We start from the raw sequence: 21,552 nt of genomic DNA, 5'->3' as shown, positions 1-21,552 counted from the left end.
CTCTGCTGTTTCGGGGGCCGATTCACTGCTCTGCTACTCTTAAAACTCGTTTAAGACTTTTGTATGTTTTTTAAATGTTAGTGAAGCCCACCCCTCGATAAAATACTGGATCCGCCACTGTCCACGTTGATACTTTATAGTCAATAACGTGTCTCTGAAAATATCACAAGCCTTGATCAATTTCCTACTATGTAGCTTTGCGAGTAAATTTCACATCACTAATTATTGAAAATTTCGTTGTACCACTTGATTTTCAAATATACGATTACGTCAACTTCTTGATCAAAAGACAAATAATGAGTAAAGGTATATACATTTGATGAATCATTCCTTGAGTGATCCTCTACATCCCCATGATAAGGATTCAATATAACAGTGGTCCATCCCCCGAACACCCCACACCCAACGTACAACACCTACCCAAATGATATCATTTTAGTCAAGTACACTACAAGTGCTATTTAGAAATATTTCTTAAAATCACCTCAGACCCTAAATGATATTTCTTGAATTCCCAAATACTTTTGTCTTAGACCCCAAATTTTAAGTAAATTCTTTTTCCTAGGAAGGTAAACAAGATCGCCAATATATGTCTGTAATTTTTTCTCTTCCCATAGTGTGATGTTTGCAACACCAACCAAAGTTCAAAACTTGTGTCATCGATCATATATTGGATATGATTTAAACTAGTTACCTGATTAGCAGTGTTGGAATCAAATACTATTTTCATCCCTTCCATTTTTTTAACATTTTTTAACAGGCATTTTAAGACGTAGTTTCATAGCTTATTGTTGAAATTTCCGTTTTCTAAATAAAAAAAAAAATTAAACATTAAGTTAATTTTATTTAGATGAAAAAAGTTATAATGATTTTTGAAACTATATTCTAAAGGAGACTTAAAATATGTGTCAAATCCCAAATGTTAACGACCTTAAGGACCAAGGGAGTATGTGTTAACAACATTCTCTGGTAAATAGTACTCTAATCATTAATCATTAAAGTTTCTTCATTTTATGAATCTTTCCGGTCCATAATCTTGTTAGGCTTAAATACCAGCTTTTTGGTTTCCACAAATTATTCAAATCCAGTGTTTCCTATATTTGAGGTAATTTTTGTTTCCAAATTGGAATACAATACCTCTATATTTTTGAAAAAGAGAGATGTATAAGAATGACAAGTCAACCAAGAAATTGTGTATATATCCTTCTAAAAGAATCATCTAAACTAAATTATAGCTGCAAATGGTACAAAATTTCGGGATACTATAAAAAAAATAGTTTCAAGAATACAATGAAAAAATATTTTAACCATAAAAATGTTGTCAGTTATACCTTTTATCAAATCTTAAAAGTCTCAAGCTATGCTTTAATATAATTGATCATTGATCATGTACACTAAAGGTGTTTATACTTATACATCGTATCACATGTCCATTTTATTTCTTAAATAAATTTATTTTCAAAGCAACAATTAGCACATGTGTAGACTATTTCAAACATGTAATCAATATACCAAACGTTACAAAGAGAATATGAACAAAAATACTAATATTTCTAAACTACATGACCAGGTCATACTTATGAAGTACGATAACTGATGAATAGTGGATGTGATTCTATGATATACATTGATATAAACATTGCATAGGTAACAAAGATTTTTGCACGGTCAAAAACAACAACTTGACTTTACTTGTTTTTTTATGTATTTTATGTATGGAACTAAGCCCAATCAGAATGACCAATATATCGATATCAATGGAATTCAGTTTATGAAAATCCTCTCTTACACAAAAATGATGTTAAAGGTATTATTGATTTGTTATTGATTTTTATATAACGGAAAAACTTCCTTTCAAAATCTAAAAGGACTTTTGCACTTTCTAGCCAACATTGATGTGCATGTTCCAAAAGTAGATGAAAAAACTGATCCGTACTTTCATCATGGGAATCTTTCGACTGATCTGAAAATATAAAAAATATTTTGTAGGTGACTCGCTAAAAGTATCAGACTACTTGGATTGCATGAATCACATGGGCACCGTTGTTTGATATAATTATCAATAATGGTTATGATCTCAGGAGAAGATCAAGAAAATTTTAGAAGAATGCGTTCGTTGTGACCCGGACAACTTCAAAAGACAAGAAAAATTTCTTAAATTTTGTTGAATAGTGATAACGTATTTGTAAGTTATCAAAAGAGGCCGAACATTAACGGAAGCATTAGACATCAAATGGATGATTTTGCAAATTAAAGAGAAATTAGTGCGCTAATTTGGGAGATGTTGTAAATTTGGAGCATCTTCTTCATTATTTGTGAAAGTGATCCGCCTATGATATTTGAAAATTGATATTATATACTTATATATAATAAGCGTAAGGGAGATAATTTGGTCGCATGGTTCCATGGTCCAAAAGCTTATCATCCGTTGGATCGTACATTGAACAAATAAGCACCGTTAGATTAAAACAAAATTAACTTCTGTTCTATAAGGCAACTGATAGCTATTTGCATCTTTATGATTTCTATTCTGAATCCAAAACAAATTATGTCTTTCATGTGTTTATGATTTTTTAAAATGTAAAATAAATATTTCCTACCAGTTTTTTTTGTAGAATCATATAAATCGCACCATATGTTTCAATATATATATATATATATATATATATATATATATATATATATATATATATATATATATATATATATATATATATATAAATCGCACCGTCACAATTTTTATATAATACATTTTAAAATTAATAAGCCGGATTTATGTGAGGAACGAATACAAAAACTTTTTCTTAACCCAAAACAGATTCTACCTTCTTACTGCATATTTATGATTCTTTTTCTTGATTCAAAACAAATTATGTTTATCAATTTTAATCTAGAACCATAATTTGGAAAAATATTTAAATCACATTATAATAATTTTAATATAAAATACATTTATAAATATATTCTAATAGAAGTTGGCATCACATATTCAACTCAAAATTTTATTAAAATTTGATAGAAATAATTTAACACTTTGGCATGATACATACGAGAAAAGGAATGACTTGATTACAATAGTTTATTTGAAGCCATTAACAGTTGTGATGGTGTATTTACAACAGTTCTAACTTACAAACAAATCATAATTTCAAATTTTATTTTATTGAAAATTTTGATTTATTATTTATAAATTTAATTTTTTCGAACCATTTAAAATATATTTAGATAATTTATAAATAATTAACAAGCTCTCGTGCCTTGCACGGGCTATAAGCTAGTACATATAAGTAGGGGAGAGCGGATGCGGGTTCGGTGCGGTTTTTGGATAAAACCGCAACCGGAACTGCATGCCCTCGGTTTTAGAAATCGAAAACCTCAACCGCAACCTCATCCACGGATTCGGTTTCGGTTCCAAAACCTCGGATTCGGTTTTAAAAATTATGTGTATTTTTTTTTCCTTATGTGTATAAGTGTAGCCCTATAGAAACACATCAAATGTTATAACAAAGAATTTTTTTGTATATTGAACAAGTGCTTGAGTTTACAACTTTCTTGGTTGTGAGTAGCTCTTCAATTTATACACCTCCTAAGAAGCATCTGGATTCTTTACAACTGTTCACCACTAAGGAAGGTTCTGAACCGATTTGCTATATATATAAGAAATATTATAAATATATCACGATAAAATTCTAAACCTTCTCACACAAATCCCATAAATGCTATAATGCACTTGAACGTTCTAGGATATTCTAAATTATTCTAGAGAAGTTTAGAAAATTCAGCAAAAAAAATGACATTATAGGGTCATAAATTAAATAGTTCAAGCCTAATATTCAGATGCCCACAAGTCTTGATCAATTTCCTATTTTGTAACTAATTATTACAAACTTCGTGGTACTGTTTGCCATGGAACTATAAGATCACGTCAAGTTCTCAATTAGAAGACAAATAATAACTGAAAGTACCATTGATGTATCATTCCTTAGAATGATCCTTTACATCTCCATGCTAAGGCTTAAACATAGTGGTCAGCCCCCCCACCCCACCCCACTCCACCCCACAAAAAACCACCACCACCACCACACCCCCATCCAAAAAAAAAAAAAAAAACTCCATCTCGGAGAATTAAGCAATAAGTGCTATTAAGAAATATTTTTTAAATCACCTTAGGCCTTATATGATATTGCTTGAAATCCAAATGTTATTGTCTTAGACCGAAATCTTAAAAAGGTGAAGCTCTAAAATTGGCCTTATTACATACACAACATCATTAGGCTCCTTACACGATTAACTTAAACAAATAAGTTCATTAGATTAGTAGTTAAGTAAATTGTAAACAGGTGTGGTTGATGAATCAAGTAATTTATAAAGTCTTCACCTATTTGTTTATTTTGATTGAATTTGAAAAAATCGATTTCAACAAAGAGAACATTATTTTGGTTTGGTTCTGATTTGGTCCATGAGTCAATTTCGCTCTGTTTCGGTCTAGATTAAATAACAATACGATTTTCGATTCGTTCCGATTCTGGACAAATACGATCGAATGACTTTAGAGTAAATAAGATAAAATATAATGTTAAACGGAAACTTTTCATCTTCAAATTACTGCTACCACATAATTTATTTCTTGAATCAGGTATCTTGTACATACATCCAATATCATCTCTCATCAAAATATTAATTTTTTTTACGATTACATAGATTTCTTTGTTTGTTAGCATTCATCTTGATCATATATCTCCATTGTCATCTCTACTTAAAATATCAAAGTATTTCTTCACATCTTTTACAAGGAAACTGTGATGCAGTAAAACTTGTTTACAGACAAGTGAAAATTAGGAAAATAAAATTGCTTTGCGAGCGAAGATTGAATTTTCTCCTGAATTTCGTGTACTAGCAACTAAATACTTGCAAACTCAACCTTCTTTAAGATCGCCTTCCTCGGTATGCATATTCCTATATAAACTATTGATCTCAGCTGAGAACATGTCCAATGAATATTTTCTACTGAAATTATTATCTTAGAGCATCTCTGAGAGTCTCCTAGTTGGTTCCTATATATAATTGACAATATTAAACTCCTCTTAATTAAGAGTGCCAACTCCAACAATACTCTTTATATTTTTTCTTAACCTATATTTTATTCATAGTTTGAATTCAAATATTTGTCATGTAGTGGGAATCTAATGTACAAATTGGAGGAAATAATTGGAGAGAGAAAAGGCTCTTAAAATTTTTAAGTGCCACCAAACACTTCTTGAAGCTCTATTTTTTCTCATCTTCCTTATATTATGATTGAAGAACTAATTTAGGAGTATCTTGGAGATACTCTTAAAGGTGTAAATATGTCTTTTCTTTTATCCTTGACTTATTATCCATACACCTGCGTCTCATTTACAACCAACTGGTTGAAGTGTTTTTGATTTATCATTTTAAAAGGCTAGAGTATCATTTTATAATTGGCACTTGGAATTTCATGAGTGTTCACCAGGCTTCATACTTTAGTTAAAAGTAGAAACCCAGAATTTTCCAACCAAAGATTTACTCAAGGGCAAACACTGCAGACCAATAATCTCCTGCATGAACTGATGAACACGCGTTTTATTTTCAAGAAAATTTTGTTCGTCTAAATTTTATTACTTTCTAAACTTTACAAGAAGTAATTTACAAATTGCAGTTCTTACAAAATTACTTTCTGCATTAGTTTAGCTGCAGACTGAATATATATGATATATACTTAAATTTATATAGGCTATATATTTAACATGTACAAGAGATATGCACATCTGTGGAGTGTCGGGCATCATGGGTGATCCTCTGGAAAAAATGTTATCCAAACTCTGGCTGGTCTGCTTTGGAGAACGATATCGGTACTCGTAAATTCAGAAGCCAAGTTCCACTCGTACATTTATCCCAAACATCCTTTGCAGCTGCAATGCGTGCACATTATCTAATTTGTGTTGAATTCACAAGAATACATCACGAAGGATACGTGCTGCCACTCTTTGAGATAACCGATTGAGGACCTCTGGAAGTACCGTGGTCGAGAGACCTGGTAATAAGGGAAGCAGCTCTTGAATCGCCTGTCTAATATTCTCCACCTGTGGAAGAAAAGAATGATGCAGAGCAAGTTAAATGCATAAGTTACATGTGAACTTATATAACTTTAATGTTAATATGATAATTAGTATTATCAGTTGAATGGATATGATCAGATTATATTTTGAGTGTCTTAGATATGAAACAATTAAATATAAAGCACAATATACTTTGTGTATACCTGATTGGATGATCTTGGTGTTGATGCTCCAGAAGTTAGAAAGTCAGCAATTTTTTGAACATTGTTTAAAATGATTTTGTCCTCTTCAGTTATTGTTGGTAAAAGTCCTACAGGTCTCATGGAACCAAATGCTGGAACCATGCTGAAAACTGGAGCAGTATTTCCGATTCCTAAAAGTGCCATCACTTGCACCAACTGTTGTCTGGTAATTGCATCAATGCCCTTCACTACCTTTATGCATATGAAGCTTTATGTTAGTTGTCTTTTATTCTAATGACATTATTTCCAGACATCTACGGACACATCGAAAGAACAGATAATATAATATGCACAGAATTTAATGAGGTCTGTTTCATAATCTTGAGAGAAGTCCCAGCAGTAGTGTCTGGCACTGGGTTATTCTATTTGGAGTGAAATTTTCCACTAGTTCTTAATTGACTATCAAAAACAAAACTCATGTTCTGTGCTGCAGAAAAAATGTACTTCCAGGAAATACAGTGTAATTTAACTAACAAGTTTTAAAAAAAATGTTCCTGGCAATGTTTAATGTAGGTCTTTAGTCACATAATCATAAATTAGTTTCAAATTATATAGGATAAGCTAGCCTATACAAGAATTTTACAACATTTTTATAAATGAAGTGAATTGGCATTTATATGAATACTAACACCCTTTATGCACCATTTACTTCTATTTTTTGTTCCAAAAAACCAACAAAAACGAATACCAACAACTATAATATATGGTAATAATAATCTCATAATTGGGTTTAGAAATACCTCATCCAAGAGAAACTCTCGAAAAAAGTTTCCCTTTTCAGACAGAATAAAAGCCAAAGCTGCTCTTGTTTGAATTGGCTGTGTCTGAGATACACTTGACGGAAATCCAAGAGACATAAAGTTTGTTTGGCTTTGCACGATTCCCAGCCCAGCCATGTCCCCACTCAGCTCTTCTCCTCCTCCACTTTTAGCAGCGGTTATGAAACTTTCAAAGGCTTGCATTACATCTATAAATCGTTCCGCGTCAAAAACTCCTGACCTTCCATATATAGTATAGCGCAAAGCGCTCCTTAGACGTGGAGATTCATCAGTAAGGAGCCTCTGAAAACAGATGTTGCACTTTTAAGCTTTTGTTTTCATGGGTACATATAACATGTGAAGATAATAATATCAATTTGCTGAATAAACCTAGTATACAACACAACTTAATGAGCAAATTGGGCATACAACACAACCTTAAATAGAAATGATAATTACGGAGTATTATAGAACTTCGTGTTGTGTTTTAATCTATAATTCCCGGACTTCTTGACCAACATGTCTGCCTCGGCTACATTTTGAAAGTCATGCAGGTTATTGGTCAAAATGAAGTGTTGAGCATTTATCGCTTAGTAATTTAATAGACATTTTCTAGATTTCAGAATAACACTCTGGTTCCTCCTAATATAATAGGACTATACGATTTACCCCAAGCCTAGGGCAATCTCAAACACAACTAATTTCACAGCCTGTACCTGGAGTATCTACTCAAATTTCGAATCAGTTTGCATGATCAAATAATTAATTGTAAATTAGAGAGGATCATTGAAGAAAGTGGAAAGAATATTATTCTGTCCACTATATATCCAGATCCATATTGCATAAACCAAATAAATTCTATGGGTAAAGCAAGCACAGAGTACATATATATATTAAAAAGAATAATCTACAGATATATCACACCATGGCAGTTTGAGTTTCAAGATACCTGCGCAATATATGGGTATGCTTCATCTACAATAGCAAAGTCAGAATTCCCCACTAAAGCTATGCCTTCTAGCACTCCGATTGCCCTAATAATAAGCGCAAAATAAGGAGGTATCCTGAATGGATAGTCAAACGTGATCTGTGCTAAATCTGATGCCAATTCTTGAAAGTTGATGTTTTTTGCCCCACCGCCCTCAAGAGCCTGATCAAAGACCTTTGCCAGAACAGGCAATATAGGTTCCAAGTTTACTCCTTCAGGAATGAAATCAAGTTTGACAAAGTCCTTCACGATAGCACCATAATCTCGATGAATGAGGTGAGCAATAGCTTCAATCATTCCATATTTTTGATCATCGGTTAATTTTGTGACTAAGCCTGAAATCAGGGAAACATACACAATGACTACTCTTAATCAAACGTGATTATTGAATTTCGGGAGATAATGACGGGCCTTTTTTTGAATTTTAAGAAATGATCAACAAGTACATGCACTTCTCAAAATGACTTCAATCTGAATATGCTAAACTGGTTTCGGAATACAAGATTAACTTCTAGTCCAATTTGGTGAATATATGAGATCAGAGCTAATTTTATTTTGCAAAATTCATATACTACTTCTCTATTGCAGGATGAAATTAGTGTCGGTGCTACTGCTTCTCTGAATTAACTGACAGATAAATATATACACTGCATAAAAGAAGCACTACACTGAACACAGAGGAAGTCAAATTCTAAGATTAAGTCAAGCCTTTTATGCATGAACTATGATCTTGATTATAATGGGATACAGATAACTGCTCTTCTAGATTATTATCTAATTAGGAAATACAGAAAGAGTGTTTTGCCCAACACCTGTATTTTAGACATCATATATGTTGAAAGATGAGATTGCACTGTGGAGTGTTAAAGTAATACCAAAATCAAGTATAGCCAGCTTTCCTTCTGGAGTGCGAATCATATTTCCAGGATGCGGATCAGCATGAAAGAAACCTGTATCAAGCAACTGCAGAAAGCCAGATAAGAATCACTTCATACCAACTCTGAAATTTAACATACATTCTAAAGCTAAATCAAAAATAGGAGAAAATGCATTATTGCATTAATCAGCCATTTCTGTTGGGTTGGGTCCAATGCGAGTGCGATACAGAGAAACAGTATGTTTTTATGTGATCCATAATCCATTATATTTTAGCAGTTACCTGCTTCAGGTAGCATATGACTCCAACATTAACCAACTCCCCAACATCACTTTCAGTACTTTGAGAGAGCTTCTCTCCTTCTATCCATTGTGTAGTAAGAACCTTTCTTGAAGTATACTTTGTGTATGTTTTAGGAACAACAACCTGGGAAATCCAGACAATTAGAGATCTTAAACTGTTTTCAAGAATCAGCAGAGAGAATAGTCAACATTTGAAAAATTAAAATTGTGTTCAGAACTCTGTGCAAGGCCACAAGAGACGATATGCCTCAATTATGATAAAGTAAATAATTAAAAAAATTTAATAACTCATCTTAAGTTGTGGAGAATGCAAGGTATTAACTTCAAGTACAATATCGTTTTTGGTGATGTGAGAGGATAGAAACCAAAATTGTTTCAAGCTATTAGTCTGTATGTGAATAATATGTATGCTATATTCTTTAAACTTAGATGATAAATAATTGAATATAAGATCCCATAACTATCTGTTGAAGGACTTTAGAGGTGCAATAGCAACATTGCTGCCTATATTCATGCCAGAACCTTCAAAGTTGAAATAGATCCCAGAAAAGGTGTCTCAATATATACTTGAAATAAAGATACTTTACATCTTTGAACATGAAGAATAAGACAGGTTTTGTAAAAGAATTATGAAACACAAACTATTCCTACTAGACGATTAGGGAAGACGGATGGTATAAGAACTCGTGTCAGTAATATAAAATAAAGATTCCGGTAAGGCAAAAAAAAAAAAACTACATTCCGTATTAAAGTGCAGTTACCAATTCGTAAGAAAAAGTTATCAATGTCAATAATTGTAAGAAAACACTTCAGTTTCCTCATAAATATCGGCTGTTGCTAGAGGTTCAGGAAAAAGTAAGGTAGATATAAGCTTGTAAGCCTACGTAGCATGTCCTACAAAGGTATATTCATTGCAGCATTCCCCATAAAAAAACATGACCTTCGACGAAAAACTGTGATTTTCCTTAGTGTTCTTTTTTCAATAGAACTCGGCTCCATAACATATAATATTAGCAATTGTATCCTATGCTGCACAGTGAGTCAGGGACAGATATGTTTAGACAGTACTAGTCACCTGTGGAAGGTCCTTTCTCATCATCTCTGCAAATATTGTACCATTTTCACCCTCATTAATATAATCAAGCTCCTCAAAAAATCGAGCTGCCCATTCATCAACCAATCCAACCACATCGACGGATATCTGGAAAATAAGGAACATTAAATACAGCACTTTACCCTTTACAAGCACAAAATAAGACAATTAAGTACAGTGAAGCAAAGGGTAGGATTCGACTAGCCTACCTGAGGAAACTTACGAAGTACCAATCCCAAGTTCCTGATGATAAACAAATCAACAGTCACGGTTTCAAGAACAAAAGGCCTTTGTACCTTAACAGCTACCAAGTCTCCATTTTCTTTGAGGCGTCCCTTATACACCTGCCCAAGTGAGGCTGCCAAGCATAAGAAAAAAGTATCATCACACTTGCAATACTGAAATGTAGATAACAAAGTTTCAAAGTCATATATAAAGCTTACCTGCAGCTACTGGCGAGGAAGTAAGTTCGGAGTAGATGTTATACCACGGCTGACCGAGCTCCTCCTCAATAAGAGCCATAGCAATGTCATTTGGATATGATGGAACCTTCAAAGAGCATGGAAAAAGAAACAGTCAGCTATTGCTGCAAGCCTGCAACCCATTTAGATACAATGGTCAACAGATGCATTTTATACAGATTTTTGCACTCATAATGAAATCGTTGAGCTCATAGATAGCTTATAGATGTACTTGCAACACTACTCCAGTGTGCAGCAGATTTCATAATAGTAAAAGCTTAAAAAGACGAGAACAAATGAGCGATGGTGAGAACGCGAGGAGTTTATGGATATAGTTACAAGAATATGTAATTCAAAAGATATAAAAGTCACTAATTGTAATTACAATGGATCGGATATCCAATCGAACCTGAGCCTTAATAAATAGATATGGATTGGCTCGAAGGGGCGTAGGAGCTATAAACCTTAAAAAAAATTGAGGAGTTTATGGATAAAGTTACAAGTGAATGTAATCCAGAAGGGATACAAGTATTTAATTTTTTTGTATAATATTAGATTTCTCATTGTCATGTTTTCATGTGTGTGCCTGAAAAAGGTCATGTGTGTGTTTGTGTACATAGTACTTCATATCATCAGTCAACTGAATTTAGGATAAGCAAGAAAGTGACTTCAGTAACAGAAGCATGGATTTTACTCAACTGTAGATATCTCTTAAATACCCTCAAATACACACACACAGATGAACTTCCTTGAAGTTTTGCTGATAAAGTCAATTTATCATAGCAACTTCATATATTCAGCTGATGCAGCTACGCCTGATATAAAGCTGGAACCCATAAATTTATATTTACCTTATCACAGAGCTTTTGCAGCTCAGTCATTGCTGAAGGAGAAAGTATATCAGGCCTAATGCTCAATGCTTGGCCAAGTTTAATGTATGCGGGACCCAAAGAGGTTACAATCTCTCTTAACTCAATCGCTCGAGTAACTTCATTCTAATGACAAAGAGAAAGTATTAGAGAACCATTGGATAAGTACAATAATATGTAAAAAGATTTATTTACTTCAGTATAATATATAAACATTGAGCCAATGCTTACTCGAACTTTTCACAGTCTATAATACAGTATCAATATGCTTTACCAGTATTCAGTAGTATCTAATCACAATATAAGAAAGGGTCTGAGAGCTCAAGATAGAGCAAATCAAAAGAAACTGTGAAAATAGACGAAGTCTTTTTCAAAGCGGTTTAGCACTAATACGTACAATTAACTCTATTGTTATACAATAAGTCAATAACATAAAACATACAGATGAATATTCAATTCCTTGTTCCTCATCAAATATACTAAACTATATACAATTAAATGGTTAGCACAATTTCTTCACCAAGATGTAGTTTTACTGTAAGCAGTCGGACAATTAAGAGATACAAGGACGAGGTCTAGAAAAAAAAATTATATGAAGCATGGAAAAGTAACCAAAGTGCTAAACTGTGAATCCCAAATAATAAAACTGCCAAACTTGTATAGATTTATAAATACAGCCCACACCTCTTTAACTTTTTTATTTATCACATCCCAGGCAAGACGTGAAAGAAATCCTCCAGCAACAGATGTTAACTGCATAATACGAGTTGCAACAGCACGTGGTCGTTTTCCCCAGTATGTGGAGATGCTGTCAGGATTGTACACCATAGGTAGAAACTCACTACTTTCATCAACCTGAAGAAAATAAAACCATAATGATTTATCTTATGACCACTGCTTGTAAGAACAAGGGCACAAGGAAGCTAAATGGATAGACTAACATGTAAACATCACTAGGATTAAAATGCTTAAATCTTCAGCAATTTGACCTTTTTCTAGCAGCAAACATACTTTCAAATTCAAGTGTCCTCGTGTCACTAACAACTATTATTAAAAAAAATAATCAAAATGCCATCCTTCACATGTACTTAAAAAGGTCAAAAGAGAGTGAACTGCTCCATATATACAGCTGACTGTAATTAAACAATGAAACTTCAAAAAATTAGAAAACAACCTATGTTATCCCGAGGAGAGGGGGCAATTTAACTAAAATTAACCCATAAGCATTTTTGTACTTGGAAAAGCACAAAAGGCATGTGATATTGTGCACACCAGACAAATATAATGACCTACTTACACAACCGAATCGAGAAAAGTAAAACAACCCAGAAACTCGGAATTCAGTAATTAGTGACAGACCTCAACTAAACGGAGCTGAATATTATCATCAGCAAACTGAGAATCGCTTAAATTTTGACCACGAAGTCCTCTCATTAGTATTGCCAAGTCCTCATTTTCTTCCATTTGAGCTCTGACTCTCTTGATTTCCTGAGAAACTGTCTCCATTCTCTGCCATTCCAAAAATCAACATCCAACACACATTAATCATCAATTAACCAACTCACACTTACACACATAGTGTCGCTCCCTGTGAAGAACCAGTCGATAACTGATCACAAGCCTATTTATAGTTTCTAAACAATTGACTTGCATAACAATCTAAATCACTCTGAAACTGAGGAATTGAAAAAAGCGGGATCAATACCGTAGAAGAACCGTTAATAGTGGAATTAAAGGATCCATTGACCGGTTTACTACTCGCCGGAGAGGTGGAAGAGCCGGTGCCGGAGGTTTTTGTGGCGGTAGGTTTAGGCTCCGTGGCAACGGCGCGAACATCGAGGCGATTACGCCTCGAAAGCTTCCGATTTCTTCTCGGAACCGAAAGGTGAAGTAGCGAGGAGGTTTTAGTGGTGGAAAATGTGCGACGGAGAGGCTCGATTCCGCAGTAACCGAGCTGCGATGCTGCGTCCATGGCCAAGATTCGAGCTTTAAACTTAAGTATTGAGAGAGAGGGGGGGAGAGAGAGAGGGGGGGAGATGAGTTTAAGTGAAAGGAGGGGAGTAAAGTGAACAAGATGTTTGTTAGTATATGAATTGGGGGTCTCTGTATATTTGGTTGCAGAAGAGAACACGTGGCTTCTTTATAGAGGCCTCATGCTTTTGGCGCTACCCAACGCCTTGTTTCATTTTGTGCCGTTAGTTTTTTTATCAGCACTATTGCCATTTTAACTATTTAATAAAAGAAATTTAGTGCAAAAAGAAAAAACTCAAAAAATATTTGTTGTGAGTGGACTTGTTGGTCTTTTTCTTGGATTGTCTTTGTAACAAAAAAAACTGTACTCTAAACTCAAAACAAGGTTGGTAAGTTTTCAACATTCTTTCGGAGAGACTCCGCGAATTCTCGAGATTGGACTGTTAGAATATAATATGATCCTTGTAAGTCTTCTTAACATTCATTTTGAGGTTTTAGATGTACTGCTCCGTTTACAAAAGAGAAAATGTTCATCTGGCATTCGAGTTAATGCCTGAGAGGAATATTCATTTGAAGAAACCGAAATGTGGAACTGTTCCGAATCTCACAAGGAATGTTGATCTACAGGTACCTCCTAACTTGAGTAAACAACTAAATACCTTGATGCTAAACATACTCAACAATAAGAACAAAAAATTCCCTACAACATATGGAAAATGAAAGATTTACTCTTTCTGCTGTATCTAGATCTCATTTACAGGATATATCAATGTCATCCTCGCCCTATTAACCATGAATTGTGAGAAGACTGAGAGAGAAAATAGCAAACATATAACTTTTATTTTTCGTTTCACTTTTTTGGTGTCATGTAAGAGAGTAGTCCAGGCTTCTTCTTCTTTTCTTTGCCACCAAATATGAATGAGCGCAATGGAATTCCAGGCTTGTTAACGTTCCTTGCAGCGTTTTCTGTTAGTCCGTATTCCTCATCCAACTTTTTCATTGCATCCTCACATTCAGTTTGGAGTGAAGTTACATTATTTATGCCTCCTTGCAACTCCACATTCACCTTTTTGTTCTCTTGCTTCATGGTCAAAATTTCACCCTGATACTTTGCTGCTTGATAGCTAGTGAAAGCTATCTCATCTTCTTCAGCACCTTCCTTTAAAGCTTCTGTTATTCTTTGTTGAATTGTGCATAACGATGAAAGTCTGCTTTCAACTTCTTCCTTCAATGATTCGCTCTGTTCTAACCATACTTTTAGTTCAGACTTTATCTCGTTGAGGTGCCTGAATACTGCACGCACATCTGATTTAAATTCTATATCAATGCCGTCTGCTCTCTTTGATTCTCTTGTCTTAAATGCCGAGATTTCCTCTTGTAAATCTGTTATCCCACTTCTGAATTTCTGTATCTGATGAAATGTAGTACTTAACCTTAAGAAGAAATCAAGGTTCTCATCCAGCATCTCATCAATCTGACTCTTTAGCTTTTCCTCAAAAGGTGATACTGGATTAGTTTCATTAATCAAACTGTTGATTTCCACATCCACTTCAACTTCTGGTTGAGTATGTGCATCTTCACCTTCAGTCGAGACTCCTGCTTCTGGTGCATTCTCTTGTAACTTATTTCGCAAAGATTGAATTTCTTGGTCCCTCTTAGCTACAGCATTTCTCAGTTCTCTTACTTGTAATGTTGTTTGAAAGAGGGCATCACTATTTTTCTCCTCGTCAAGAATTTTCTTCTTGATTTCTTTGTAGTTTCTTATAATTGTAGTGTATTCTTTCTTAAGTAACTTGTCTTTATCTTCCACACCATTCAAGAGCATTTGCGGCAAGTTTGCCTCATCATCAAAATCAATATCTGATATATTGATACTGGTTAGTTTATCAGAATTTATTGCTCCACCTTCACCCTTCTGATTCTCACTAGGTGATGCACTTTGAATCTTTTTGGTTTCATCTGCTTCAGTCTCTTGTGTCCCCTCTTCATCTGGTTTTACAGTCTGAAGCTTCTCGGATAGTTTATCAAGGCCACTATTGACAGCAGTGAAATGTGTTTGAAGTTTAGTGTTGTTTTTCACAACATTCTGGTTCAAAGTCTGAACTGATTTCAGCTTCTTTTCCAAATCTTTCACTCTTTTGCTTACACTTAGTGTTCCATCTTCCGTGGTTGCTTTACCATCTTCAATGTGTTGGATGTGTGCATCAAGATCATCCGCTTCTGTTTGAAGCCTGTTTCTTAGAACAGTCTGTGATGAAACTGAACTTTCCAAGTAAATCACCTGATTCACAAGTTCATTTATCTTCTCAGCTAGTTCTGTCACTGTCATAGAACCACTCGATTCATCAAGTTCTTTAATCTTCTCTATCATTGCCTCCAATTTCTGTCCCTCTAGGCCAACCTCCTGGTTTATGCTTGTTCCAGCTAGTGCCTTTGGATCATCAGGTATTTCATTATCAAGAGGTTCATCAGGGAGGAACTTCTGTCGCAGAGCTTTCAATCTTAGATTAGCCTTCTCAAGTCTTTTAATCTCTGCCTCAGCTTCCTCACCAGACTTATCCTGCTGACTTTGCAGTTGAACCAACTTCTCTTGACAAGACTTGAGCGCTGTTTTTGCCATCAAATCTCGTGCTTCATGATCCTCAATTACACTAGTTATCCCAAACTCATCTGATAATCTACTAGCCCTGGTTTGTTTCTCCATAATCTCACTCTCAATTTTGCGGAACTTTTCTAATCCATTTTCATAAGAACTCTTCACAAACTCTTTCACTGTCTGCAATGCTAATATATCTTTCTGAAGCTTATCAACCTCTTCAGAGGCCTCAGTCTCTGTCAAACCAGACTTGGGAGGAGGCTTAGGCTTAATCTGAGTATAAGTTGGCTTTACTGGTTTTTTAACCAGTTTCTTTGAGGCATCACTTAAAATACCCTTCAAGGACCTGGTTGGAGCCTTGGGAGCATTAGGCACCTTGGGAGCATTAGGAGGGGGTGGACCTTTTCCGATGTCTTTTGGAGGGCCACCACCTTTTAGAGCTTTATTAATTTTATCATAATCATCGTCGTAGTCTTCCATAGAAAACTGAACTTGCTCTGGCAGACAAGTAGCAATGGTGGTGTTGGCATTTTGTAAATCTGTTGATAACTTGTCATATCTTTGTGCTAAAGCTCGATAAGCCCGACTGGATTCTTCAACAAATTCTATAAACTCTGGCCTCCTTTTGTAGTACATTTCTGCCTTCTTTATAAAGGAGTCTCCATCTTCTTGAAAGAGTTTCAGGATGTACTCCACCTTCTCTTCCATCTCTGTAACATAAAAGAGTTCGAAGAGTTACCTCAACGGAAACTTTAACAATTTATAGTTTGGTCGTGGCATTAGCACTTTTATCTGCGAATCTTACAAATAAGAAAATAAGTTTTTTGCATATTTTATTGCCTTAAACCTGTCATTTGTTTTTTTGGATTATATAATTTTGAGAATTACTACGTATAATACTCTCTCCGTCCCACCCAAATATATATCTACTGGGGTTGATTTTTATACCATAAAAATTTACTATGTTTGATAAGTTTGAAATATAAAGAACTGGACGGGACATTCAAAAAGGAAAGAGTAATGAAATCATTGGGACAGAGAGAGCGTAACAACCAAAATTTTTAAAATAAGTTTCATCCATGTTCCATCAAAATGATACTTGTTAGTTGTAAAACTGTATCTAACACAATTCGAATCCGCATCAGTATAATCTAAAAATCAAAATCAGTTGCGAAAATTACCTTGCAGGCTTTGTTCGAGCCATTTTGATTGTTTAGTTCGAATATGACTAGCCCACCACCACGAATAAGCGTTGCTTGCAGCTCTCTGCAACATTGCTTAAGTTTTTACATATGCATATGAATAGTATGTATTTCTCTTACAATTTACCCAAGTTTAAAATGTAGCTTTACCCAAGCTAAAGCTGATGAAATTTGTTATTTCAGATGTGATGAAAGCGATAAAGTAGTGTTATAGAAATAGATTCTAAAAAAAAGCAAGTAATCATGAAAGAAAAGATCAAAGCACCACGTTGCTAATTGACTATACAGTGCATGGCTGGGAGCTTCTTTCTGAACCAAATTTATCGTTTCGCCTTTTGACTGTACGATAGTTACACTTACACTACTAGTTAATTGGCTAGTTAATAGTTACACAGTTAACCTCTAAATACATTTTATTCAAATTACAACATATATCCACTAACTAGTAACTTGTTGAGATGATTAACCTCATTTTATGCATATTAACAAATGATGAGAGCGTACATCTGCACGATAATCTATCGATGATAAAAAGAAAATATATACTATATTATTAGATCTCTGTCATTTTAGAATGACGAATTAGATGAAATATCACAACCAATTTTAAGTGAGAGGTATTTTATTATGTATGAAAATTATATCAACAGAAGATTTAAAATCTGTAATTAATATACATATTATCAATTCAACTACTGACCGATTTGGTGGAACACATCTCACAATACATAATTCACATTAAATTATTTAAAATTATATTTTTAATTATAATTATATTGTTCTTATAATGTTTTTTTTAATTATATGTCATGTATCTGAATTTAAAATATTTTTATCTCTAGATTTATGTAAATTAAAAAATTGTATTTTGTTAATTTCAATTATTCATGAATCAAATAACATAATTATTATATAAATTGAGTTTGGTGACTTGGATGGTGTATTGTGCGAAAGAGCCAACTTTTATTCGTGCCCAACTTTTATTTGATGTCGTTTGTGGAGAGCAATTGGATCCAAAAACTGTCTAAAAGGCTCGTGCAACCATCAGCGCGAGAAGCCGAGAACATTTACCAGGTGGGACATGATCAAAGAAACGAGCTTCGGTCCAACAAAAGAGGAAAGTGACTGGTCTGCTTGGCTTGGTTAAGAATTATTTTTTTATTTACTACTGTAAGTGTGAAGTTATTTAAAGATAATTTTTTATATTTATAATTTATTAGGGAAAAAGTTATTAATTTAATAAGTTTTAAAATAATCTTGTTTTTTTATAAAATCAAATTTTAAAATTTTTAAATTCAAGTTAAGTATATTAAATAAAATGTCTGATTTGTAGAAATTGGGGTCGAGCGAAACAACTCTATATTTCTTCACTGCAGTGTTTGGCTGTTTGCCACTTGATGCAAGTGCGGTAACAAGACACGAAAATATGCATTTTGCATTGCAGAACAACTTCAAAGAATTGTCAAGAACGGTGCCGACATCGAACCGTATATAACATACATGTCAAGGGGTGGATCTAGGAATTCCTAAATTTATTTTTATATTTTTAATTATTTTAAATTTTGAAAAAATATAGAAGTATGCTCACAAAATTTGATAAATATATAAATGTTTTCCAAAAATTTGCTTGGTTTTTTTCAAAATTTAAATCTTAGATTGTAATAACCGGCAAGACAGTGTCAATTTGGATTTCAAAAGTTAACTTATAAAATTAAAAACGTGGATGTCCTAGATGGAGGTAAGACAGGTGTCAACGTGGATGTCAAAAGTTAACATATAAAATCAGAATCTCAACTTCATTTATGTTGCGTCATATATAGTATTTATTTGTTTTTCAAATCACAAATAAAATATTATAAATAAAAATTGACATATAGCGGTGCTGGCCGGGGTGTAGTTTTTCTAAAATATGAATTGGGTTGGGGGAGGTTTAGCCGTTTTTTAACCGGAGAAACATAATGTTTAGATAGTCTATTATCTATACATGATCGTTAAAATATAAGCCATGGGAATTTGTTTCACCGGAGAGGAAACTAACCCAAAGCACATGATAGTTAGTTATAAATGAAAATTGACGTAGAGCAGTACTGCTGGGGTGTTTTCCTAAAATATGAATGGGGTTGGGGTGGTTTAGCCGTTTTTTAACCGGAGAAACATAATGTTAAAATATAAGCCATGTAAATTTGTTTCACTACAGAAGAAACTAACCCAAAGCACATGATAGTTAGTTAGCTGTTTAACTATATAGGCCAGCTAATCCATATAAAAATTAAGTAGATCTTAACAATAATAACTATAATTAACTCATGCATGCCCTAAAAAACCATGTTATTGTCAACTTAATGTCCACCACCAAAATATCCTGCACCGGCGCCAGCACCAAATCCACCACCAAAAAACCCACCGCTACCTAATCCGCCGCCTCCAAATCCTCCTCCAGCACCAAACCCTCCTCCGACGCCACTATCGCCATTCGGAGCCTGACCTCCTATAACGCCTCCACCAGCACCACCTCCAATGCCACCACCAACAACGCCAACTCTACCACCAAGACCACCGCCACCTCCTGCACCAGCACCTCCGATCACCGCACCTCCGGGCTCACGGACAACTCCACTCCCCGCGCCGCCGCCTAGACCTCCGCCAATACCTCCGACAGGAGTATCATATTTGCCACCAAGACCGCCTCCGGCACCACTGCCCATACCAAATCTTCTGTTTCCATCTTGGCCTAAAACCCTGTTACTTATAAGTAAAATCAAGAGAAGAAAGGCACCAAGAAAGCGGTACATGATCAATCTAGGTTTTGTTTCAGGGCTTTAGGTTAAAAATAGAAGTGAATAAGAAGTAACTGGCTTGATATGTGATGACACTTGTAGAATAAAAGAATCTATATAGTGGGATAGTGCAGGGATAAACGGTATTAACATAACAGTGTCAGTGACTAAATGACTGGGAAGTTTTTTTCCTGCAGAAATATGCCTGAATTTTTAAAAATCGATACTGATACTCAGTTTTTAAGGGTTTGTATGCAGTTAAATATAACTTTAAAGAAATCAGATAATTGTCGGGTTATTTTTTGATATTTGCCGGTTTTGAGGTATAATATATACAGTAAAAAGTAATATATTTAAAAAGTTTCGATATTCAAATTTGTAACATCGGCATGCAAATACTGAAAAACAACTTTTTTCAAAAGTACATGGTGTCATTTTTTAAAATTTTTTAAACAAGATTTTACGTATTTTTCAGCAAAAAATTATTGCCATATATACCAAACCATGTCTAAATGTTTTTCATAAAATTTTACAACCGAAACAAGTATACAACTAACAACATTTCCGATCTTTAAACATATCTTTTGCAGGCCGAATTAGCAGTCTGAAGTAAGCGTTTATCAGGGGGACCTCGTGCTGATGAGTAAATAAATAGCTTCGCCAGATGGAGGGTCCATGAACATACTTACTCTGCAACAAAAATTAAACATACGAGTACTAGTTACTGCTTATTTATTTTTCGACCAACCCCAACCACTTCCACTGTTCTTCATCATGGAATCACTGTGAAATCATTCCCTCCACTTTAAAATTATTCAAGTGCGATGTTCTTTAACTAGCTAGTGACGGACTAGTTATTAATCGTGAACGGAACTGTAACAACTATTGTTTCCATAGACGAATCATTTTGGGGCCATACTCGTATTAAAGTTTGGGTGATTATTATGTTGTAAAAAAACTTAAATCTGTATAGCATTCCAAATTGTGCCAGAAATTGCGGTAGCTAGCTCATGTCACGCACTCTTTATATATGCAGCTCATTGAATTTTTTCACGGAGAAGTTCACATTTGAATTCGCAATAACAAACTGTCAGGCAAGGTTAACTTAAAGGCCAAGAGATCATCCCATGTCTCCTCGCTGCATTATTTTGAATGTAGAAATGAAGTTAATGGTCCTCAGCTGCTGACAGTAATGTTGCAGCAGCTACATGGCGCACGCAAGGATACCTCGCTAAACCTCATCAATTTTTGTGCAACTGTAGTTTAATTTGCAGAGTCCGTGGTTGTACAGATTTAATAGTGTCGAACATATCGATTTTACGCCACTTTTTGTCATCTT

General features: G+C 34.3%; 3 protein-coding genes across 3 annotated transcripts; all 3 read right to left on the bottom strand.

Moving 5' to 3' along the window:
* Window positions 1-5,577: 5,577 nt before the first annotated feature.
* On the bottom strand, window positions 5,578-13,774 carry LOC108204984 (uncharacterized). Its single transcript, XM_017374715.2, has 13 exons — window positions 13,373-13,774; window positions 13,027-13,176; window positions 12,352-12,522; window positions 11,650-11,793; window positions 10,781-10,886; window positions 10,547-10,695; window positions 10,320-10,445; window positions 9,225-9,368; window positions 8,941-9,028; window positions 8,027-8,400; window positions 7,060-7,380; window positions 6,281-6,511; window positions 5,578-6,101 (listed from the first exon to the last, which is right to left on the bottom strand). The coding sequence occupies exons 1-13, from the start codon at window positions 13,637-13,639 to the stop codon at window positions 5,967-5,969; spliced, it is 2,406 nt and encodes an 801-aa protein (XP_017230204.1). The 5' UTR covers window positions 13,640-13,774; the 3' UTR covers window positions 5,578-5,966.
* Window positions 13,775-14,488: 714 nt separating this feature from the next.
* On the bottom strand, window positions 14,489-17,537 carry LOC108221300 (kinase-interacting protein 1). The gene is made up of 2 exons (XM_017395192.2): window positions 17,416-17,537; window positions 14,489-16,944 (listed from the first exon to the last, which is right to left on the bottom strand). Exons 1-2 carry the CDS (start codon window positions 17,507-17,509, stop codon window positions 14,489-14,491), a joined length of 2,550 nt encoding a protein of 849 aa, XP_017250681.1. The 5' UTR covers window positions 17,510-17,537.
* A 2,238-nt stretch (window positions 17,538-19,775) lies between these two features.
* LOC108221293 (glycine-rich cell wall structural protein) lies at window positions 19,776-20,228 on the bottom strand. Its single transcript, XM_017395185.1, has one exon. The coding sequence runs from the start codon at window positions 20,226-20,228 to the stop codon at window positions 19,776-19,778; it is 453 nt and encodes a 150-aa protein (XP_017250674.1).
* Between the last annotated feature and the right edge of the window lie 1,324 nt (window positions 20,229-21,552).

Source organism: Daucus carota, chromosome 1 (genome assembly GCF_001625215.2).
Source record: "Daucus carota subsp. sativus chromosome 1, DH1 v3.0, whole genome shotgun sequence".
In the NCBI taxonomy this organism is placed as follows: domain Eukaryota; kingdom Viridiplantae; phylum Streptophyta; class Magnoliopsida; order Apiales; family Apiaceae; genus Daucus; species Daucus carota.
This window is presented reverse-complemented; position numbering and strand designations above follow the sequence as displayed.